Source organism: Triplophysa dalaica, chromosome 21, assembly GCF_015846415.1.
Source record: "Triplophysa dalaica isolate WHDGS20190420 chromosome 21, ASM1584641v1, whole genome shotgun sequence".
Lineage (NCBI taxonomy): Eukaryota > Metazoa > Chordata > Actinopteri > Cypriniformes > Nemacheilidae > Triplophysa > Triplophysa dalaica.
This window is the reverse complement of record NC_079562.1, coordinates 7,840,751-7,865,305: the sequence shown is the minus strand read 5'-3', so window position 1 is coordinate 7,865,305 and position 24,555 is coordinate 7,840,751. Positions and strand designations below refer to the sequence as shown.

The following is a 24,555-nucleotide window of genomic DNA, read 5'->3' as shown; positions in this document are numbered from 1 at the left end:
GGCTGATCTCTGGCTGAGTCAGAAATAGAGTATAGATTAATTCAGTAGTGTGCATAAAATAAATATGGTTGTGCTTTTGATAAAATGTACTTGGAAAAAAAACATTTAAGTTTTTCATATTCAAAGATTATTGGTCAACATTCACCACACAAGTTTTGGGGTTTAATTTAACTTTTAATACAAAATCATAATTGCAAACTTTTAGACTTTTACGTAAAATATAATGTAAATATTATTACAAAAATATTTCAATTAAAAGGGAGGCAGACAGCTTAAAACATCTATGCTATTAACCTTTTTTTTAAGTCAGCAGGCCTAGTATGTTACTTGGCTATTAAACCCATGATCTTATTCTAACATTATGTGTAGGCCTACAGGAATGGTATGGTTTGAGAAAACTAACAATACACATACAATACAGGAGTGACTATTCCAGCTCAGCGTTTAAATACATTCTTAAGAAAAAGGCTAAACGTGTACAAGATAAACTCCGTATGAAAACGAGGCAAAGAATAAACAAAGACCAATCCAAATGGAAACAGTTACAGTGAAATGAAGCAAATGAAAATGCAAAAGCACTTTTCCCTGGTGCAGAACAGCAAAGCTGCGTAGAACAGTAATGCAAATAAACTCAAATGCTGCAATCATGGTCAGAGATATGGACCCAGCATGGGCTACCTGAGCACAAGACTCAGACTGTCACTGTTATTTGACAGTCAAAACACCTCCAACTTCCCTCCTCCATTGTTCATTTACAATTTTCGGGGAAACTGGGATGAGATCCAGAAAAGCAAATTCTTCAACGAGGCCCAGGTTATTGATTTACATAAGACCCTCTTTTAGAACGTAAACATTGAGGACAATGCAACGTTACACTGCAGTTATTGTGTGTTCAAAAACAAACCAGTAAAAACAAAACATGGCTAAATTTCTCTCCTAAAATAAATATGGACAGGGAACTCAGGTAACATTTGGTGAAGTGATATGTCTATAACAAACTGATGCCTGGATAAAATTCACTGAAACAAAACTGCCGAAAAAACAGAACTGTCTAAGGACCAAAGAGAGAGAGAAAGAGGCAGGAGCAGTGTTGAGGGATGTGGCTGGCGGCCGTGTGTGCGCTGGCTGTTGAACTCTGATAAGAGGTTATCAAGATTGGAGTGGGAGGCTGGGGAATCGTTAGCCATGACACTATGAACAAACTCACATTAGTTTGACACCATATATTGCCAATGAGACATCTTACACACACATACACATGTACGTTTTTATACATTGTGGGAACTTTCCTTAGCCGTAATGCCTATACTGTACAAACTGTATATTCTATTGCCCTCCCCTTAACCTTCCCCTTAAAGAAAACTTTTTACATTTTCAAATAAACTTTTAGTATGTCAAGTCATCTATTTGAATCATGGGAACTGGCCAATAGTCCCCACTATTTAGTGTATAAAAAGAAACCCTCCACCAACTAGGTATCTAACCTTGAATCTAAAGTAAAATTGGAAGATTAATTTTCAATGAACAAACACACCTTGCCTGAAGTTGAAGTGATAGTTCCCCCTCTAGTCATTTCAAACCTTTATAACTTTCTTTGTTCTGGAGAACACAAAAGCAGATATTTTGAAGAAATTTGGTCACCGAACAGCACTGGCCCCCATTCATTTCTATTTCATCGACACAAAACCAATGCAAGTGAATGGGGCCTACAAACAATCTTCAAAATATCTTCTTTTGTGTTCTGTGGTGTTTTCTTAGTCGTGGATTTCCCTCGCAATTGGGCTATTTTAAAATGCGGGACACTTTATGGAGACGCAGGGTGGCTACTTTTATAATGTACTGCGGTCGCCAATGTGTTTATTTATATTCTAAGGATAAATGTTAATTGATGAGTTTAATAATGTGTATTAATACACATTAGTATGAATTCATACTCTAAATGCATTCCCGGAAACTTCTCAAAAGTGTGGGGAACGAGCATCTGGCAGGTGTTGGCAGGCCAGGTCACAGTATTCTACAGGGAGGGATGCGGGAGCTCAGCTCAACCAAAGAGGAAAAATTATAGAGTTGGTAGGACACAATCCATCCGAATTATGTTTGTGCCCATGTTTCTTACTAAGGTGCATGTCATGTTGCACAATGAAAGAAATCACGCACGAGTGTACAACAGTTGATGCTTCCGGCTGCCAAACATCACGTTTGAGCAGAGCTATACGCAATTTAAAACAACTAAAACATTGAGGTGCTTGTACACACTGTACATATGCAATAAATTGAACCATTCTCATTTCTTAAGCAAGTTTTTGCATGTCTTACGAAGAGAAAAAAAACACGTTTCTCGTCCAATTCCGTGCATGGCCTCGAGCACACATAAACATATCTTTGTTAATGGGACACCCAAAAATGAAAATTCTGTCATGAATTACTCACCTTCTAGTTGTTCCAAACCTGTATACATTTCATTGTTCAGTTGAGCACAAAGATGTTTGGAAGGATGTTAGCAACTGTAAACTCTGGGGCATCATTGACTACCATAGTAGAAAAAAATAAAATGGTAGTCAAGGGTGACCCAGAACTGTATACTTTCCTAAATCCCTCGAAACATCTTCTTTTGTTTAACAAAACAAAAAATATACAATACCCAGGAAACAAATGTGTTTTGGCAGTTGTTAACTTTGATTTGACACCAGAAATATTTGACTAGTGTTCATTCCGTTCTGACTTTTTTGGGGGGGTCGCTTGGCTGGAAATATTTCTTGGACCTGGCGGACGTAAGAAAGTCATACAGATTTAAACGATAAAAGTGTAAATGATGACAGAATTTTTGTTTTTGGGTGAACTATCTCTTCAACTTCTGCTCTGTGTTTGTATAGGCTATAATCTAACAATTTATTTGATATTTATTAATATTATTATTAATTAATGTTATTATTTTATTGTATTTTGATTGTATCAAATAATATTAAAACTAATCAACATTTATTTATTTTTTTGCGGAGGTCTAACGGAAGTTAAGTTTGGGTCACATAACCTTTGTTGTTGTTGCTTCTGAAACCGTCTAGGCCTATAAATTCTATTATATTTTGAGGTATAATTATGTCTTTAGAAAAGTAGTCCCAGCACCCAGCAAAGAACTGAATGGCCAGAAGGTTGGGGGCAGTTGTGGGTTTTTGGGGGGCAGTGCTCCAGTTCCGAGGAAATAAACTTCCATGAAGCAGGTCCTTATCTCTCCCTCACACAGCCAGCTGAGCGGTTCACTGTCATTAGAGTACCGCCTCTCTCTCCTGCCTCATGATGCTTTCATCTCCCTCAGCTGCTTATTCACTATTTCAAACTTTACACATAATTAATTTCTTCACCAGGCAGAAAAATGTACCAAGGATGGACAGTGTTATGACTAAATTTAGATTTATTCTTAATATAATTACATATCTCATTCTTAAGACTTAAAAATCATTTCTTTTCAAATGTCTTATCCCAAAGATAAGAAGCTGGAGTGAAAGCTCACAGAATCCTCCTTGTCTGTGGTTCGCAGACTGTACGAGCATATCTGGCCTTAATAATTCCAAGTATTCTGCATTACAGTAGGGCTATCAAACTCAACGCGTTGACAGCCATTGTTAAGCAATGAAACACACCTGAATAAGAAATGTGTCAAAACCGTTCCCTTTGTAGTGAACTACGTTAGTTGTTTTTGTGTGCAACTTTACTCCCATACCCACAATGCATTTTGATTATGAATATATAACCAGTTTACACTTGCTAAAATAATTCCCAACTTAAGAAAACAGAAAACCTCATTATTGTGTTATTCTTTTAGTTAAGTTTTTTTTTCCAGTTTAAAATAAACTGGTAATATATGACACATAATAATATGATTATGCTTAATATATTTCATTAAAATGCTTATAATATATAAACATAAGAGTAAATAAACACAAATAAATGTTTTATCCTCTTGACCATCTACCAATACAAAAAGTGTGACAAACAGTGACACCTATTTGTTTAATTATACAACCCATAAGGCCCCAAACATGTCAATGACAAAAATTCCCACGACAGTGCTGATTTTTACACGTCAGTGTCTAGGGAATAGTGAAAAAGTGTATGAGTTAGCAGTTTCAGACACAGTAAAATTAGGCAGATGAGTTCATTTTGGGTTGAGACTATACTGTAGCTCATACAAAACAAACAGCAAAAAAAAGGTTTGCAAAAATCTATGTTTTAAAATATTTAAAGAGGATGTGCACCTGACCTCAAAGCCACAGCTCCCAAAAGTAATAATGTGACCTAAAGTTACAAGCTAATTTTGTCTGTGTTTTCTTGGTAGGTTAAAGAGTTAAAACCGCGTATCAGTTGAAGACAACTTGTTGCCATATTCACTGTTACACCGAACAGTTTGGCCTCCACACCCTTAACTGACACAAAACAAGACACCTCCCATGTGAGGACTTCTATCATTTAGTGGGGTCTGCCAATCTTTTTTACCTTGAACAAATTAAAAACTTTTTACATAGCATGGTATCTCAAACACTTGCCTGGCACAAGAAACAAACTTATCTCCCTACATCTGAATTTATCTGAACCGTACTGTTCTGTGTTGTATTTAATTTGCTGGAATATTGTGGGAATTTGGAATAGGTCGAGGTAAATGTCACACTCTCCTTTATTTTCAGTCTGTGTTGTTTGGTTCTTGAGTCTAGTAAATTCCACTACTATGTTTTTCAAAGCTTTTTGGGCCCATGAAAACAAAGAGAAATGCCATTTGGTGATTTACAAATATAATTCATGTCCAACAAAATACAGACATGGCCGCACCTGTTTAGTTTAGCAAGGCGTTTGTTTACCTTTCGCTACTGTGGTTAACCATTAGCCTACCTATTTTGCCATGTTTTCATATGGATCAGTGATATGAACAGGACATGTCCGAAATGCAGTGAGGGGATATTAAGATGACCACATAACTTTTCAAAAAAATTTATCATGACTGAATGGAGCACGCCACATTTGAAAGTGATTCTCATTGGAAATTCTGGGTGAGTCTGTTTCTTAAAGTGTCTGCACAGCACACTGAATATGGCCACGTTATCTGAGACAAATTTTGTCTTTAATCTGTCTTTTATAAATTTGTTTTATTATGACCATTGCACATTTATCAGAAGAAAAATTCTTCCAGTCTAAGAAATTTTAGATGTAGTCTTGCAGTGTGACATAATCCTCTGGTCTTTTGCTTGTATCCGTCAAACATTGATGACAACTGAGATTCAGTGTGACATGAAATTCAGCTGGAAACATTTTCACAGAAATGATGTACAAACATCCTGAAAGATTATTTAATCGTACAGTGTTCACCCAGTTTTAGACTGTAATTGTTTAAAATTGTATTTTGTATTTTGATTTAAAGTCCTTTGAGCAAATATGTGCGTACACAAGTAGCCCTAAGTGCATTTTACATAAATAAACAAGTCTAAAGTATTTAAACTATAAACATTTTTAAATATTTCTTTAATAATATTATCTTTAAAAAAGAGAATATTAAAATATCTTTTGCATGTTGCATGTTTACTCAATCTTATATAGGCCTAGGGGATGCTTTTTATATGTTAAATGAATTCCCATCTGTGCTGCTCACTTTGACTGCCTTTTCTTAGTATTGTGTCAACACTTTATTAAAGCAAAATGTGTAACATTTATATTTGTCGACAAAACGATTTTCAAAGCAAAGCATTTAGATCAGAACAATGTAAGCTATTGAGAAACAGTCTCTGCATGTCTACTCTCTCTCATATTTGTTTACTGGTCATTATTTTGATCAAAACGTTGTTTTTGTTTTCTTTTGCGTGTTAACAGAGTTGGAAAATCTTCGTTCATGACCCGGTTTGTTGATCATCGTTTTACCAATTTGTACCGAGCCACAATTGGGGTCGACTTCCTAACAAAGGAACTCACTATTGATAAAACATCAGTTATTCTTCAGGTGAGATTTATGTACTTTCATATATGTCAAATATGAGATTTTAAAACATTGCCATGCAACATTCTGCTGTTCTTGCCCCAGATATGGGACACAGCAGGCACAGAGAGGTTTCATTCACTAGGCACTTCACTGTATCGTGGAGCTCACTGCTGCCTCCTGGTGTTTGATGTTACCTCACTGGCTTCCTTCACTGCTCTTGAGGGTTGGAAGAAAGAGTTCCTGGTGCAAGCTGGACCATCTGACCCCACAGGATTTCCTTTCATAGTAATCGGCAATAAGGTCGACTTGGAGAATCGTGAGGTTAGCCGAAAACTCAAATGCAAGGTGATTAGTAAAACTCAGTGCATCCATTAATTAATAGCGGGATTTGATTGACAGGTGCCCCCCAAAAAAGCCAAGCAGTGGTGTAGTGCTATGGGAGCTGAATATTATGAATGTAGTGCCAAAGAAGACATAGACGTGGACAGAACCTTTCATAGTGCAGCTAGAGCTGCCCTGCTTTATGTGAGTTGAGAAGTCCTTCATTAATCGACAAAGACTTGACTCATAGCTTCCGTGAATAATTCCAGACTAAATGAAGACAAATAATTAATCAGCAGACACAAAGCATTCCTGAATGAACAATTAAAGGAACAGTTCACCCAAAATTACAATTACCAAATCCAAGCCCAAATGTTTGCCCTTCATACACAGATTTTTTTGAGGAGTCAATTGAGTGATGCAGTAATGATGTATTTTGTAGGTCGAAATCCAGATGTTAGCATTCAGAATTGGTAGTTTTTTATGTGTTCCTGCTTAAATGTCTGAAATAAGGTCAGTGGTCAATACACATACAGTTCAATGTTGTTTCTGTAACACTTAAATAAACCTAAAGGCACTTGATAGCTTTAAAGAAGAACATACTGACTTTTAATGGAATTCATCAAAGGAGAAAAAATTGCTTGTAATCACACAGTTCTCGGCCACCATTGACTACCATAGTAGGAAAAATGATGACGGTAGTCAAAAGTGTCCTAGAACTGTTTGCTGTCCTACATTCTTCAAAATATCTTATTTTGTGTTCAGAAAAACAGAGAAATGTGGTAATCAATGGGGTCCAAGAACTGTTTGGTTAGGGTTAGGGCATTCTTCCTAATATCTTTTTCTGTATTCATCAGAACAAAGATATTTATACAGATTGGGAACAACTTTAAAATGAGCAAACGAAGACAGAATTTTCATTTTTGGATGAACTGTTCCTGTAAACCATTACCTACTGAGACGGTAGCAATTGACCGTTTTTCCATCTTTACAGCCAGTCAACAACAAGGAACAATATTAAGTTACTGTTTAATACTTTGTGACACATTTTCTCCACAGCTCAGAAGTAATTCTGCTGAAAATGGGAAAGACGTTCAGATTACACAGAAACAACCTGATAAGACCTCAAATGAAAAATGCCAGTGTTGAAGCAAAGTTGGTCTGACAAACTTCTGCATTACTGTGAACTCGTTTACTCGCATGGAAAATAAAACCTCACAAACTACTACATATGAATACTAAGATGAGTGATTCCTCTTTCCATTATTTCAAAATATATCCATATTAATGCAAACGAGCAGACTGTAATTTCAGCTCTCAGTGCTGAATGAAAAATAGCTACTAAAATTCAATTGAACCAAAAAGAACATACCAAAATTAAGCAGGGACAGACACGGTGTAAGTATATTTCTGTATCTTTTATAAGTCAAGACAAAAAGGCAATCAGGAGATGACAACATGTAAAAACTTTTGTTACAGGTAAATATATAAAAAGGCCAAGATGTCATCTTTTACCTCTTGCAGTATGAACTATATTACAATCGAATCCATACTTGGGTTTACCAAGAATGAAAACCTCCATCCTCACCCACATGGAGACCATACAAGTATACAATAAACATTTAGCTTGCATACCATTCAAATAATCAAAGAAAAAAGGCAGAATTTTTTTCATCTTCACATGGACAACTTCCTTCACAATCTAGGGCAGAGAAAATTCTACAGTTATGTTGTGTGAAAAAGTCGGGAAGGAAAGTCAGAGGAAGGGTTCATGTTTCATGGCAATTTGGTGAACAAAAAGTTTAACAATGCTTTACGATTTTTACATCTCTAAGTTTGGCATACACAAAGTGAAAACCAGCGTGGAAATATGCAGTAAACAAAGTAAAAAGCCCTTCGGATGGTCAAATTGTTAACGTTCTTTTAGCATATTAACACTTGGCTTTTGCACACATATGATTCTCATTTAGCCTACAATTTAGTCAAACAAAAGCATCGCCCCTCCAAAAGCCCTACTTCCCTCAAATCCACGAACCAATGGGGGATGAACAAGATTTAAAAAAAAAAAGTAGTGAGTTAAAAAAAAACACACAGACATACACACACAGGAGAAAAACTTTAAAAATACAAAAATAAACTACAGAAAAGATCTTCTCCATCATCTCCTCACTAATTTTTTGGGAAGTTTTCGATTTTTTTCATTTTTTATTTTTTTTCTGTTTGTATGGCAAATCTCAGTTCTAGCAAAGTCTCTGTCCAGCCAGTAATGAACTTCCTTTGCCCTGTCTTTATCTGCAGTTGTGCAGTGATGACATCACCAGCACACTGGAGTCCAAAATTGAATCTTTGTGCAGCTCTTATTTCACTGAACAATATACTTCCGTTGAGTGGAAATCCTCTTGTCTGAGAACAAGTGCTTGGTTTGTTTTCCCCCTACATGAATATGACATCATGACTTGACGTGATCGAAAAGTTCACTGTTGAAGTCCATCACAGAAACAAGAGCAACTTCATCTGAGCCCAGCTGATAGCAAAACGAACACCTTACAAAACAACAAACAGAAAAAAATGGGGGAGCAGAAAGGAAGACTACAATAGAAAAAGCGATTGTTTTTTCCACACTCCATATAATGCTGCTTCAGTGAAAAATACTCAAAAATGTAAATGCATTTCTCCAATCGATTCAAATAGAGAAAAAGGAAAATTTTGCCCAGTTTCTTTCAGACTGTGTGCTTGATGTTTGCACTTGTGATGATGGTGTGCTGGGAAGGATGAGCATTTCTTGTTTTGGAGGCTGAATCACTGGTCCATTCTTGCTTTTTTCAGACCGATCCCTTTCCTGTAGTAATATGCACACTTTATATCATTTTAATACTTTGACCATCTGATGCTTCAACAGACAATTTTAACTACTTGATTCATATTATATGTTCTTGAATACATTTTCTATCAAATGTAGTATATATATATATATATATATATATATAGGTTGTTTGCACATGATGTCACAGCACTGCGTGAAGTGCCAATGGAGGGCAGCAAGTTATTTTCTCCATTGGAATTCACTATAACAAACTCAAAATAGCTGTGTTTTAAATCGTTTTTGACTGTTCAAATCGATCAAACCGTGATGTTTTTATTGTGTAGCAAAAGTTGATGTTCATGAAGGGGTCGTAATCGCTTACTCTGTTCACCGGTGTATTATACTTTCTGTTGATAACCGAGCCCCACTTTTAAAACCACTGCGTATTCTTTAATTGGGGGTTGTTGCAATATTAAATTGTATCTAACTAGCCAACTTCACAAACATTAGTTTGCGTGGCGAATTGATAAATGAGGGAGAAAAGGGAAAGAAAACGTATAATCTAAAACAATTCTATACATTGTAATAAAAGAGATGGGAACTCCTGGTCAGCCTTGTGAAAGTCAGCCTAGAGACACCGCCAGCAATCTATAAGGGCAACGTGTGCTTGATAAAACTGCACAAATGTTCATTGTTAATTATTATAGTTATCAATGTCAATAATAGGCGCAACTTGCTACCCAGTGTGAAAATCTAGTTATTACATACGAGCATCAGAGTTTGATTTTCACAATTTATTTCAATATTATTTACTGTAAGTCTTTGTCACGACCTAAGTCAAAATAAACTAGATACCCATTAATGTCCAATACATTTAAAAAAATTGTAATAGAAAAATATGAGGTGCATAATGTTATTTTAATGAAAATCACTACAATTTATGTAATCCTCTTTTTAAGCAGGGTGGGTTTATGTAGAAATAGTATATCACAAATAAATGATTTAATAGTGTTTCCTATGGATCACAAATGTGAATTTAACATTTCAGATGATAAAATCTGTGCCTTAGGGATTGTATACATATATCATCTAAGGCTAAAGTTAACTCTTAGCTAGCTGAGTTAGACAGTGATTAACAAAACCAGTAAATTCCCCCAGCTGTCATTGGCTATTGAAATCTTGATTGCAATAAATCTTTCAGAATGCTCTTGATTTCATATAGAGACATACTCCATGCATTCATGAGTGTGGTGCTTATGGCTTGTAAATCTGGGACGGGTGAGTAGGCTTAAGGGGAGGGAAATCAGAGTATACTGAATACAAAAAACTAGACTACACAACTGTAAAAGTGGCTTGTTGACCTGAATCTGCGGTTGGGAGGAGCCGAGCCGGATGATTTCCTAAAATGATTACAAGGTTTAACGTACCTAAACAACAACCAGGTGAGCTCAAATGTACTGCTCAAAAACCTTGTCATGAACACTAGCTGCAAAGATCGAGTCCTGATTAGACGGATAAAGTGATAAATCTCCCCATAATAAGGCTGTTATAATGAAACAGCTTCACGTACCGAAACAACAACCATGAAAAAACAAATTTCTATTAAACCTTAATTGTATAAACACCAGCTAAGTGTTCTAGCTAACACGTTAAGCTTGTTCTTTATTAAAGTTCATTATAAAGAAACCACATAACGTGGCTCAAGGCAGTAACAAACGGAGAACAAACACTTTTCTGTTATCATTTTAATGTTTGATATCAGTGAAGAACAAATGTTTTTATTTAAGTTTAGAGTGGTTGTTGTTTTGGTACGTTAAGCTGTTTTCTTATAATAGACTTCTGTGGGGAAGAAACGCTTAACGCAATATATTTCACTTCATCCATTTAATAAGAGCCGGTTTTTTTAACGGAGGCTAGAATTTATTACAAGGAATGTTTGACAGAAATGTGGGCTAACCTGGTCATTGTTCAGGTCGTTAAACATAGGTACTTTGAGTTTGTGATAGTGAAATTCTATGGAGGAAAATCACCTGCTGCCCTAAAACCATGTGATTGCAAACGTCCTATGTAACGAAAATAACTATCACTTTTCTGGAGAAAAGGCTGGATAACATGATCACTCACGCATCTGGTGAAGAAACTGCTCTTTTTGGGGCAGGCTTTGCAGAGACGCCATCTTTGCTCGACTCTACAAAGCAAAAAACAAACTGATCATTGCCTGAACCCATAAGTTTTATCAACCAAATGAAGTGTTTAAAATGGCAAACTACCTTGAAGCCATCGCACTTGGGTAGCTGGGCCGTAACCTTTCTCGTTGCGTGCTGCGATGCGGAAGATGATGGCAGGTTTTGTGGTGTAGTCTATGTGGGCGTTGGACAGGCTGGAGGACTGGACCAGGCAGGAGGGGCTAGGCCCACAGTAAACACGCATGAAAGCCAGCTGGGCTGGGGTAGAGGCTTTGGCCTCGGTGGTCTGGCTACTCTGGATGGCCAAATACACAGAGTACTCCGTGATCTTTCCTGATGTCACGGATGGAGGCTCCCATGTAAGGTGTGCACCATCTGGACTCTAAAGAGAGAATACACACATTAGTTAAACCACACAGCTAACTTGATGCTTCAATCTTTTACAACAAAGCACCAAGTGCAATTTGATCTACGTACCTTGCTTATCTTTATAGCACACGGTGCCCCTGGGAATCCTGGTAAGCAGGTCTTAAAAGCAGATATTTCAGAAAAGGTGCCACGACCACAGGTGTTTATACCCGCCACACGGAACTTGTAGGCAGTCCCGGGCTGAAGCTCCACCCTCTTCATCTGAGTGTAGTCGGGAGTTGTGCCTGAATCGTCCTAGAACACACATACTTAGTTTATCCAAACAAAAAATACAGCATCTTATTTTACAAACTAGAATGTTAAGTGCCTTACCTCAACATAAGCGGAGTCGTCTGCGGGCATGTAGAAATGTGTTGCAACCATGTTGGTTACTTTGACAATGCCAACATCATACCACTGGTTTTCTTTCTTAACTGGTGGTTTGACGGTAACAGTGGGAGGATTTTGTTTCTGTGGAACATAACAGGATTAAAAAAATAAATAATCCATTCTAGAGTGTTTCGCAGATTTTCTTCTGATAAAGCACAATTTACCAGAGCCTCAATTCCATTGGCCACTTCAGTCAGAGCTGCCGCTGCTTGCATCTTGGCTGGACTGGCGACTACAGCAGGTGCTAAAGTGCTGGATGGAGCCAATGCTACAAACAAATAATTGTTTTAAAATTAATACAATTAATTAAAACTAGATACATATTGAACCTTAAAACAAAGCTTAAACAAACTTTCTGTGGTGGTGCGTGGCAGCAGTCCGGCCACTGCACTTGCTGCTGCTATCTCGCCGTGTCCATTGCTCTCTGAAGATGGATCATTTAGGCTGTCGGCCGGAGCCAAGCCCTCCGTGGGCAGAGCTGCCTGGGCGGCGGCCTGTTGCTGGGCTGCCTGGAGCTGTTGCTGCTGATGAACCAGGGCGGCCAGTTCCTGTTGAGTCAGAATGATGGGTATGGTATGGGTCTGCTGGTCATCTCTTCCGCCTTCACCAGAACCTGAGAGAAGATGAGAATACCAATCAATTGCTGCATGTGGAATAATCAGAGACACAATCATGTAACAAAGTAGCACTTACTCATAACAGCCTGCTGGGCTGCTTGTAACACAGCCTGGATGGCGAGCGCCTGTGCCTCCTCTGTAGCTGCAGCCTGGGCCGCTGCCTCTGCGGCCGCCGTGACGGCCAGCTCCTCCGGTGTCAAACCTGTCACCATCAGCGTTGTGGACTGCCCGTCCGACATTAGCTCGGGTGGCAGGGCTAAGGCCTCGGCATCCTGGGACGCTGATGCTGCCTCTACTCCCTCCATCTAGGAAATAAATTCAGACAAACATCAGTTCAATCTGAATTACACATCTTAAAATGTCACTTCATGGCAGCGAAGAACAATTGCAAAAGTTTGACAGCATCAGTTAGAATGACCTGCTGTACTGTTGAACTAATCCAATAAAATAGCTGTACATGATTCAACATACCTCTGCTGCTGGTAGCTGTTCTGCGGCCATTTCTCCCTCTTCCATACAAGTGGCCTCATGTTCCATGGGCAGCGCGCCCGTCTCAGCTTGGCTCTCCGCCTGCATGGCTTCTGCTTCTCCCTTGAAGTCACTTGGCAAAGCCTCGGCTTCTCCCTGGAAGTCGCTTGGCATGGCCACCGCCACTGCCTCTGCCTGGAACTCGGCCTGAGTGGTGACCGCCTCTGCTTCAGCCTGACCCTCTGTTTGCAAGGACTCCGCCTCGGAACTTTCCATAACAACAGGCTCGGCACTTGCCTCCGAAGACTCTGTGATGGAAGAGATAGACTGCAAGGAAAAAAGATAAGCTTAATGACCCTCAGAAACCTTCTTGTTCAATACTCAAGTAAAATGAGGCAACAGCTTTCACATTGTTTTTAAAGGGGTCATATGGCACGAATGTGTGTTTTTCTGTGTCTTTGGTGTGTTTTTCTGTGTCTTTGGTGTGTTTTTCTGTGTCTTTGGTGTGCTATAAGTCGCCCATGCATGTATTAGACACGTAAAATTGCAAAAATTTAAATGTGTCGGAACAAAAGATGCATTCTATCTAAAAGCGAAAGCTCACCCAGACCTGCCTGAAACGCATCATGTAACCAATCCACCACAAATCTACATCAGTTCGTGGTATGATTTGACAAAGACCGCACAAATGTATACGCAAGTATGGTGGGTGTTCTTGTCAGTACAATGATGAGGCATTACATTTCCATCACATGCTTGCATTATTCGACCTATCACTACGCACTGGTTAACTGGCCAATCATAGCGCACCTCACTTTTCAAAGCGATGAGCTTTGTAAAAAATCCGGCAAAGAGGAGAAACAAGCATGCACTATATGTGGAAAATAAAGCATTTTTTTTACCTTAAATCATGTATACACATTGCATTACATCTAAAACAAATGATAATATTTGTTTTAGCCGTGTCATATGACCCCTTTAAAATGAAGTAAACAGAGATATTGTGTTGGGATAACAACACTGCTTCGAATGAAAGCACATTTATGGGCACATACTGGAACAGATGGTCCTGGTATAGGTGTTGCTTGTGTGACTATGGTGATGGCTCGGCTCTGAGGTGCCGCAGATGATGTTGGGACTTCTGTGCTGCTGGTGGACTCTGATGCTTCGCTACTCTGTTGGGCTAAACAGGGAAAAACCTTCATGAGCCACAACACAAAGTATTGAAGATGTACACCAACATGTATGGCCAACTCTATGAACATTTACAGCAATGTCTCTTTTTGAGTTAATGACAAAAGCATTTTATGAGAAAATAAAGTACCTTCTCCCTCATCGGTCTCCATACTGCATGTGGCGGTGGTGGCCGTGTTGGTGGTGCCAGTCTCGTGCGTCTCACAGGGTGGATTGGAGCAGACCTTCTGGACCGTTCCTGTTTGGTTTTCACCCATGCTAGATGATGCTGTGGTTGCAGTGTTGGTGGTGCCAGTCTCGTGTGTCTCACAGGGTGGGTTAGAGCAGACCCTCTGGACCGTTCCCGTTTGGTTTCCACCCATGCTAGATGAAGCTGTGGTGGCCGTGTTGGTGGTGCCCGTCTCATGGGTCTCACAGGGTGGGTTGGAGCAGACCTTCTGGACCGTTCCCGTTTGGTTTCCACCCATGCTCGATGACGCTGTTGTTGCAGTGTTGGTGGTGCCCGTCTCATGGGTCTCACAGGGTGGGTTGGAGCAGACCTTCTGGACCGTTCCCGTTTGGTTTCCACCCATGCTAGATGATGCTGTGGTTGCAGTGTTGGTGGTGCCCGTCTCATGGGTCTCACAGGGTGGGTTGGAGCAGACCCTCTGAACAGCGGCTGTCTGGGCATTGCCCATATTGGCAGATGCTGTGGTGGCTGTGTTTGTTGTACCCGTTTCGTGTGTTTCGCAGGGTGGGTTCGAGCACACCCTCTGGACCGTGCTGCCTGGCACAGTACCCATATTTGCCGTTGCGGTGGTGGATGTGTTGGTGGTGCCCGTCTCGTGAATCTCGCAAGGGGGGTTGGAGCACACTAGCGTAACAGTGCCAGCGGCATCACCTGCTCCAGACTCACTGGAAGTGGGCTGCTCAGAGGTGGGAGAGGCCAGGATGGAAACGGGCAGGTCTTGGCCAGGTTGAGCCTCCACACTACTGGGTGTAGTTATGAGGGTGACCTGGGTTGGCTTTAAAAAAACAAGGAGATTGGACCCAATATACCTACAGTGATATTTGCTGATATTGATCTATTTCTGAAAACTAAACATGTTTTGTGGTTCTAACCTGCGCTGAAGATGAGACCGTAGTCAGGCTGCTCTGAGCCGCAGACACAGCGGTAGCATTAATGACCTGGCTGGAGAGGGTGGCAATGGTGCCCAGAGTGGTAATAGGGGTTGCCAGGGTGGCATTGGCACTGGCTATGCTTCCTCCTGCTAAACTGGTAGAAACTGTACCTGTGCCGGTGCCAAGTGTTGTTGCACCTTGAAAAAGTACAGAAGCGGGTTACATACATCATTCATAATAGACATTGGCAAACTACATTTGGCACAGAGCTACATTTAAACATGAGAAACAAAAGTAATAGATGTTAGTGGAGTGAAATTTTTAATCTAATTACAAGATGTTACGATTAATTAATCGAATGAATTGCAGCTTAATCAAAAATCACATTGGAGCCAAAATATAATTTGAAGCCATAATAAGACCATACAGAAAGTAGCTGTTCAGAAGCTCAAACGGCCATAATTTCGTTTTTTCAGAAACTTACTTATTATAATTAAAGACCAAAACTGTTTGGTTACTAACTTTCTTAAGAAATATCTTCCTTTTCCATAAAGAAATAGTAATTCAAGTTGAATGGTAAGTAAATGTAAATAAGCAGAATTTTTGGGGAGGCAAACTAACACCATTTTATAAGTAATGTTATTATTCAACTTTTTTATTTGAATACTGATAAAATTCTTTAAAGAATTAAAAACTGCCAGTGGGTTGCGGTAAATTTCATTACAGCAGTACTTCAGGCATAAATCAAAATTTCCAGTTGTTTTACTTCTAGACTTCTAGTTGCATCTAAAGTGAATATGGTTTTCTTCTTGAAGAATAATGCAGTCATAATTAGAATACCACATATCTTTTTACTTCCAAGCAGTAAAATCCAAGTGAATGGGGGGTAATTTTTTGAAGCTCCAAAAAGTGCATCCATTAACAAAGGTCTTCGGAATCGAATCGATGCGTTTGTTAAAGAGAAATATCAATATTGACAGCTCTGCTAACGATAATGTCTAACATCTGAAATCCCTCAGCTTCAGGCGAACGAGGGGGTTGTTTTTCCGCTAAATGATGGTGACGAAAGCTCCCGCCCACAAGAGGAGGTTTCATTGTCTGAAAATGAAAAATGCTGTGTTCGTCACAGGAACTTCTGACACATCTGCATCATTTGCCGGACAAACAATCCGCGTCAGAAGATATTTGTTAAGACCACGGAGCCGTGTCGAGCCGTTCCTTGATCGATGGATGCACTTTAATGACTTGGGGCTTCAAAAAATTGCCTTCCATTCACTCCCATCGTACTGCTTGGAAGTAAAAGTATACAAGGTATTATAACTCCGAATGCATTATTCTTCAAGAAGAAAGTCACATTCACTTAGAATGCTTAGAAATTTTGATTTATGCCTGAAGTATCACTTTCATTCATTAGATTTACTGAATTAGTTCAGGAATGCAGTAAATTACTCTTTATGAAGGAGCCACTGATTAATTGATTTACCCAAGAAATGTATTCATTTAGAATAGTGCTGGACTGATTCCTTGCGTAACTCGAATACAAAAAATCATTGAGGCAAATTTTTTGAACCATTATTACTGATGCACAGCCTGCTAAACTTTAGACATTTTATGTAAACACAGAAGACGCTGCAGAAAAAAATAGAGAAGAATATACAGAGGGCAGAGGTTTTAATTTCTGCTCTGACAACCGCGAGACTGCGACAAACACTGTGTGTGTCTGTGTGTGCGTGCACTATGTGAGAATGGTGACAAAAGACTGTGCTTGGTACGTTCCTTATCTATAAAAAACACACTTTTAGGACTTTAGCCAACAAAGTTTATCCTGTCTGACTACCGCGTCCCATAATGTTTACAGTACTTATTAGGTCAAAAGGCTGAAAGCGGTCGTGTGGCTGTTTAAACACATGTGAGCCAAACAGGGCTGTACAGTGCAGTATATACACACACTACAAAAAAAACATCTTCCGACGACCAGCCAAAATAAAAGTCTGGTTAACTACAGTAGTTTTATGTGGACAAAAATATTGCTATTTAATAGTCAAAATTAAAACAGATTTTGGTAAACTAAATGCATTTTATTTTTTAATTTATATAATTGTATTATATTTCCTTTTGAATAGAACTTGGCAATGGAATGCACTAAATGTGTTTAGTTTTCACAGACATATTAATGCATGCACTTTCAGCAACAAAATTGTTAATCTTTCTAAAAAGTAAGCAAATTAGTTGTTCATTTTAAGAGATTTCTCATGTATGTTTAGTATTGCTCTTTAATAAAGAAAAAGTACTTTTTATCCGAATACTTGATCATTCGATGGAATAATTGGTAGAATACTCGATTACTAAAATAATTGATAGCTAGAGCCCTAACTTAGCAACAAAACCCTGCTGTGTGTTCCCCAGACACGCACAACACTTCTGCTGAGGCTTTCTAAGTGATTTTTCATTGAAAAATTTGTAAAACAGACAATGTTGTCAATAAAATATATCTTAAAATGTATTTCTTATTTAATTAACTGTTGTATAAAATCAACATGACATGCACTCGTAGTATCCTGGACAAGAGTATAACTGCTATGAAATTGCTCTTGTGTGATGCATAACTAAATAAATATGAAAAAAGCTCATTTAGCATCATTTTTGCACAGATATCTTTAATTTTAGGTTCTATATAACAGTATTCTGTAATTTATATCCCACAGAAAGTTTACCAGCATCATATTTCTCACCAGTCAACTAAAGGAAATGTAAGATGACCTACTAATGTTTTGGCCGTGTGCGTAAAAAATTTGAATCAAGTAAATGTTCAATAACGCCTTAATTATAATAAACGTGTTAAATGCACAGCCCTAATAGATATGCTTACCAGTCGTTCCCTTGACAACCAGTGTGGTAACAGTTGGCTTGACCCCACCCACTGATACCGGAGACACAAGGCGCATTCCTCCCATTGGCATGGTGCGAAGAATGGTTCCGGGTTGACCTGGAGCACCCTTCAAAACAACCTATGAGAACAGGCAAATAAAACAACAGTAGTTAGATAATGAACTTTTTATTGCTCCACAAAATAGATATTTCGTGGCTTGCTGCAATACCTGTGTTAGTCCTTGCTGGCCTGTTGCTGTGCCAATCTTGGGCATTGTTGTAATGATTTTGCCTTGAGTTCCAGATGTCATCATCTTAGTAGTGAAGATGGTGATAGGGCTCTTCACCCCTGTACTACTAGTCAGACCTACAACACAAAACAGATTCACTCATTGAGATCAGAACAAGACAAAGTGATTACACTGTCATTGTTTACAAAATGGACACCTCACCTGCAGCTCCATGTTGTAAAGCAGACATGGGGATTGTTTTAAAGATAGTGGTGGTGCCCGGCTTGCCGGTTGAACCGGGAGACATGCCACTGATGCCCAGGATGGTGGGCTTGTTTCCTGTGACCCCTGATTGAGGGGTTGTAATTATGGTGGTTGGTTTTCCATCAGCAGATGTTACCAGCTTCAGAATGGTGCCGGGAGGAAGGGGACCCTTTGACTAGAAACAAGTGGGCATTACTTGTAAACGCTCAGATATAGTAATTTTTTGAGCAGTAGTGAAATAACTTACCTGTAAAATCTGAGCCAGTGAATTGGTGGTGGCCTGTCCAGTCAAGGCGCCCGTCTGAACTGGTTTGGTCTGAACTACTGACACCACTTTGCCCAAATTAGAGAACTAAAAAAGCAAATAAAACCATTTGTAAGCCTTTCAGGTTGGTAAATGTTAAATGGCAGAATCAAAAGTATACAGTACCAGGGTGCCAGTGCTTCCCATGGAAAGTGGGCTCTTGACAAGAGTGATTGTCTTGGTGACTCCGCCCACCACAGTGGTCACAACTTGGGCCTGCTGAGCAACGGTAACAGTGCCTGACTTGTGCACCGTGATGATGGGTCGAGCGCCTGTAGTGGAACTCGACACTGTTGGACTGCCCACCTGAGCAGCGGCTGTCTTCAGCATGCGAGTGGCAGGGTTGCTTACCTTCAACAAAAATAAAGAATGTAATGTACTGTACAAAACCTAAAGTGGACATCATTCTAAAAAGCATGGCACAAAATTTGAATAGCTACATATAGTGACAGCCTAACGATATTACCATGACAGGAGATCCCACTTTAACAGTGGCGGGATGAGTGGTGGATCCAGGCGTAAGAGCCATTGTTTTGACTATTGTGGCCCCAGCCGGTACATTAAGAACAGTGGTTCCGGCAGAGGGGGGAATTTTCTGTGTAGCTGCGGCAGCTGCTGCCAAAGCTGCCATTCCGCTCATCTGAGGGCTGCTGCCTATGGGCTGAAGAATGTAATGTACAAAATGTTATAAAACAATATAAATCAATGTATATAGAATGCTTTACAGCGGTCATCTGGTTTGTGCTTCTTACCGTTCCTTGGGTTGTTTGTGTTGGCACGACCATACGAACACCTGCAGGAAGTGATGTCACAGTGACTGGGGATTTTCCAGCTTGGGCGGCTTGTCGCAAGGTGACGATCGATGTGCCGGTGCCTGACTGAGGGGCTGCAACTTTTAGAAAAGCTTTAAAAAAAGCATTTTGTATTTATGCATTTTGAATACTTTTTTGACATTTTACAGCTTGCAATAAAATGAATCTGACCATCTGTCTAGACTATGCAAAAATGTAAATATTAGATAATTATTTAAACTTATTTTTAAATATCACATTTAAGATTCAGTGTATTATAAAATATACAATGAGAAAAACATATATGATTATCTACTTAGAGGGGTTGTGCAACAGAGTTTCATGCATTCTGACTTTTTACAATGTTGAACATGCCTTCTCATGCTAGATATTGTCAAGATGTCAAAAAAACGAGTTGAACATTTCACGTAGTATTTCTGTGTCCGATACACTCCCCCCAGGTTTGCATAGTTTACATAAATTGTTTTTTGAACATGAAATTCCATTACGTGGCAAATTTTCTCCATTGGCCAATTCTCCAGGAAAAGCAAGCCCACGTGTCAATATGAGTTAATATGACATTGGAAGAAACTGTGTGCGTTACATCGGCTTTAATGTATTTGAGGTAAACATTTTTTCAGTTATAAATGTTCGCTGGAATTAAACACATGGCCACTGTACTACAAGACAAATGTTACTGTTGTCCGCTGCCACTTTGTTTACAAAAAATTCTGTACCTGGGCCACGAGCTGTTGAGGCCGCCAGAGGACTTCCTGGTGTGACGGAGGCTGTGGGGGATGCAGCCTGCGGGATGAGAGTGATGCCACTCTGGGGCAGATTCTGCGCAGATGGAGCAGCTGCTGCGGGCGCTGGACTCCTTGGCGAGTTTCCAGGGAGAGAGGAAGCTGCGCCGAGGGCTGGTGAGGTGGCAGCAGTGGCTGTCGGGATATCGTATTTCTGAAGCTGAAGCAGGTACGTATCTGCTGTAGACACAGCTCCCCAGCTAACCTCTAAAGAATTTGTGTTGGCTCGGACAAGCTGTACTCTTGAAGGAGCATTAGGTCGTTCTGCGAGAAAAAAAAACCCCACACAATGTCAAAAACAATGCAAATTTGACTACCACTGACATACTAAACTTCCAACTAAAGCAAAAATTCATTTTTATAATTAGAGATTATTCTTCATTCTTTTTGAGAAAATGTCATAACATATCGTCGTTCTCACCTGTCTCCAGGTACCAGAGGTCTTTGCAGCACACCTGATTGTTCCACGCTTTACGATACCCATCGCGTCCACTCCACACGTAAAGCCTGTTGTTGATAGCGACTGAGCAATGTCCCGCTCGTGCCCGGGGTATGTTGTCTTCCAAAGTGTCCATTAAAACGGTCTCCCAGGACAACGAGTCTAGAAGAAAAGAAAGTCTGATCAATTATCCCCATCTACTACTTTTGATCACATTTTAAGCACTTTTGCCAATCCATCTTTTATACTTTGCCTTCAGAGCAAGTACATACCCAAGTTCAGACAGGCCAATGTGTTTGTGCACTTCCATTCCTTCTCATGTGTGGCCACTTTTACATCATCCATCACCAGGGGAACCCAGCCTCCAAAAACATACATTCTACAGATCAAAGCAGAATGGGACGAAATGTTATTATTTTCATAAAGCAAGTATATTCAATGCATGTGGTGATGCAATTTTAATTCATGTTAACGTACTTGTTTGTGATTATGGTGGCCGAGTGAAGACTCCGGGGGAGTGGTGCAGCGCCCCCTATCCCGGGTTTGTTCCAGGTCATTGTATCTGCAAAGCAATGAGTGACCTAATTATTGATTTTTTCAACTGATGACCAACGTGTGACAGACCGGCTTACGAAACCATACCAATGTCTAATGTCCAAAGATCTCCCAAACGACAGCCGCTCATTCCTCCGTATACGATGAGACGGGACTTCTTAGTAGTTTTTTCAGTATAAATAACAGCAGTGTGACTCTCTCGTGGAGGTGGCAGAACTCCATACGTGACTGGTACATCCCAACCCGTGATGTTGGAGCCCGGACGAAGCTCAAGAGTATAAAGGTCATTCAAATATCTGGAAACGCATTTGAAATGATATGAATGAGAGGGTTTAAATATAAAGTGCATTTAGATATACAGAATACTGTCCGGCAGGGGAACCTGGGAATGTTATTCTTGGGGTCTTCGCTGTCATTGGCAAGCCCCCCAAAGAGATAGCACTTGCTGCCAACAAGAGAAAAACTGTGTCCCAGACGCGGACATGGCGGCGCCCCATTTTTTGGGGCCTTTGGTTTCAATTTTTTCCATTCCCATCTGCTTGCCTGACAACAACAACAAATGCATTTAAAGTTACTGACAGATTCAACAACAACGACACTAAAAATCAGGTATACTATAATTAAGAACCGTTACCTGTAACTCATAAAGGTCATTGCTGTACTTTCCATATTCCACCATTCCACCAAACGCCAACAGCCGTGTGCCATCACATACAAAACCATACGCCGCACAGCCTGGAGGAATGTCTCCACGAACAGCCGGTATAAACCATTGGTTCGTTGCTGAGAAAGATAAAGAAATATTTCATTGTTAAGTCATTATAACAGTGATAAGAAGTACTCTTTCTTGGGAGGCTTAAAAGTAAATTTGGAGATGCAACCTGTCAACACGAACCCTATACGTTAAGATCATTTCATAATTCTATTATATTTCAGTGGTTTGCAGAACTTAAGTGTGGTGAACCCGAAAGTTGGTTTGTCGACTGACTTGCTTAGAATTCCCCACAAAACAAGTAATGTGAGCCAAGAAACTCAAAATACATGTGTGCTATAAATGTGTATTAAACATTATCTGTAGTATACCTTTGGGTCAAGTGATTAAATCATGTTTCGCTAGTAATTGTGTGAATTCTGTGCTTGCAAGCTTAAACATTTTAAAGCAAATTTTCATTAACCCGACATAGATCACACAAACAATTTTCACACGGAAAACAAAAAGGCGCACTGGTGCACGCGCACCACCGGGGGCGTGCGCGTGACGCGGCGGCATCCAGCGTCCATTTTTTTTCTTTTTCTGGCGCCTTTTTTTCGTCTCACACACAACAGTTCACAGAGCAGTAAGCCATAACGGGGCTCTAAAATATAACCGATTTTAAAATGTGCATATTTCACATACAAGACTTACCAGTATTATAAACATGCAACTCGTCGACGATTCCTTCGTTTCCACCGCCGAAAACAACCATTAGCTCCTTGATGGCCACCGCTCTATGTCCGTGTCTTGGCCGGGGAACCGGCCCGGACCACCCCAGAACCCGCTTCCATCGGGGCTGCAGCGGAGCTCCGGTGGTTCCAGGCACAGTGGAACCTGGGGATGTCATGTCCTTTTACTGGGGGAAAAGGGGAATGGACTTCAGAAACTTTCGCCCACACAAATATAGTTATACTTGTTATATAAATATATCATTTATTAATATCCCTAACAGTCCAGGAACCGCCATTTTAGCGCTCGCAAGGGGGCTAAAAGCCGGTTAGGCTGTGCTTATTATACAAACACAATAAAACGCAGCCACTTGTGCATCCATTGATATGTATAACGAAGACGTCTTGCGCCACGATCTAGTTCATGCGAATTTACATTCTAAGGTCCCTTATGCAGAAAAGTATGAAGCCATGGAAGTCGCCATCTTGAAACAAACCTCCGCCAGTCTGAAAGAAAAATGGCGGAACTGCAAATAAAAACAATTACAAACACTTTCCTGTACAACACAAGTAATCTACCAAACTCTACCGGCACACCTAGTCGTAGTTACAATTAAAAACATACTCGAATTGCTGGAAGTGCAACCCCGGATAGATATTCGTTGACTAGCACTCGAAATCTAGTACCCATTTGCTGCAGAAGGCTATTTTCATGCCTCTCTGGGAGTCGCCATCTTGTCAGTCGCCCAAAACAGCAGTAATACTTCATTTAAATCGTGCAAATTCATTCCAGTGCAAAGCAAACTGAAACACTCGCTAACCCGCTGCAGCTTCCAAGCGGAATGTAGATTTGAGCAATACTTTAATGCATGCATTACAGCCCGGTGGAAAGCCGTTAGCAACAGCGCAACTAAAATAGCCGACTAGCCTGGTTTCGCCCAATGATCCACAAATAAAAACGCGACCACAATTGCATCCCGATACATACTATTAGCGGATAAGTCCGTGCTCTCTCGTCTCACTCCAGATATACACAACCGATTAAGTTATTTTATTTAATTCATGCCGCGCCGGTGTAAGCAGCCATCTTGTCGTCAAAACGCTCCGCTAGCAGCTCCCACAAGAAAAATGGCGGCTAAGTTTATGTTCGCTATCCAAAATACGAATTTTGCCTTATTAGATTTCATCGCCATACGTACGAAAATGGTGTTGCTATATCCAGGGAGATGTTTGATGGTCTTGTTTTGAGAGGATAGCCCGGGTTCGTCCGATTTGTTAGGAAGTATCCACTCTCATGCCTGCCTGGAAGCCGCCATGTTCTTGACAATGCACAGCCGCTCAAACCACCCGTAACAAATATGGCTGAAATACCACGTCCCCCTCTAGAGCTCTCAACAAAATACACATTCAAAACGAATTCAACTCTATCATT

General features: G+C 40.0%; 2 protein-coding genes across 3 annotated transcripts; one reads left to right on the top strand and one right to left on the bottom strand.

Moving 5' to 3' along the window:
* Window positions 1–4,566: 4,566 nt before the first annotated feature.
* Window positions 4,567–7,522, top strand: si:dkey-13a21.4 (uncharacterized protein LOC494576 homolog). Of its 2 annotated transcripts, XM_056734155.1 has the most exons (6): window positions 4,567–4,650; window positions 4,911–5,039; window positions 5,854–5,980; window positions 6,062–6,280; window positions 6,359–6,484; window positions 7,340–7,522. In XM_056734155.1, exons 2-6 carry the CDS (start codon window positions 4,987–4,989, stop codon window positions 7,427–7,429), a joined length of 615 nt encoding a protein of 204 aa, XP_056590133.1. In that variant the 5' UTR covers window positions 4,567–4,650; window positions 4,911–4,986; the 3' UTR covers window positions 7,430–7,522. The 2 variants fall into 2 exon arrangements, with proteins under 2 accessions (XP_056590133.1, XP_056590134.1); XM_056734156.1 differs by lacking the exons at window positions 4,567–4,650; window positions 4,911–5,039 and adding an exon at window positions 5,606–5,746.
* Window positions 7,523–7,683: 161 nt separating this feature from the next.
* On the bottom strand, window positions 7,684–24,474 carry hcfc1a (host cell factor C1a). Its single transcript, XM_056734151.1, has 28 exons — window positions 24,323–24,474; window positions 23,107–23,311; window positions 22,336–22,484; window positions 22,084–22,244; window positions 21,789–21,997; window positions 21,624–21,708; window positions 21,419–21,525; window positions 21,129–21,308; window positions 20,642–20,971; window positions 19,866–20,017; window positions 19,580–19,774; window positions 19,240–19,464; window positions 19,057–19,161; window positions 18,768–18,984; window positions 18,546–18,682; window positions 18,317–18,455; window positions 15,448–15,644; window positions 14,477–15,350; window positions 14,208–14,335; window positions 13,156–13,479; window positions 12,761–12,989; window positions 12,420–12,680; window positions 12,232–12,335; window positions 12,011–12,148; window positions 11,747–11,932; window positions 11,354–11,651; window positions 11,208–11,271; window positions 7,684–9,119 (listed from the first exon to the last, which is right to left on the bottom strand). The coding sequence occupies exons 2-28, from the start codon at window positions 23,300–23,302 to the stop codon at window positions 9,080–9,082; spliced, it is 5,430 nt and encodes a 1,809-aa protein (XP_056590129.1). The 5' UTR covers window positions 23,303–23,311; window positions 24,323–24,474; the 3' UTR covers window positions 7,684–9,079.
* Between the last annotated feature and the right edge of the window lie 81 nt (window positions 24,475–24,555).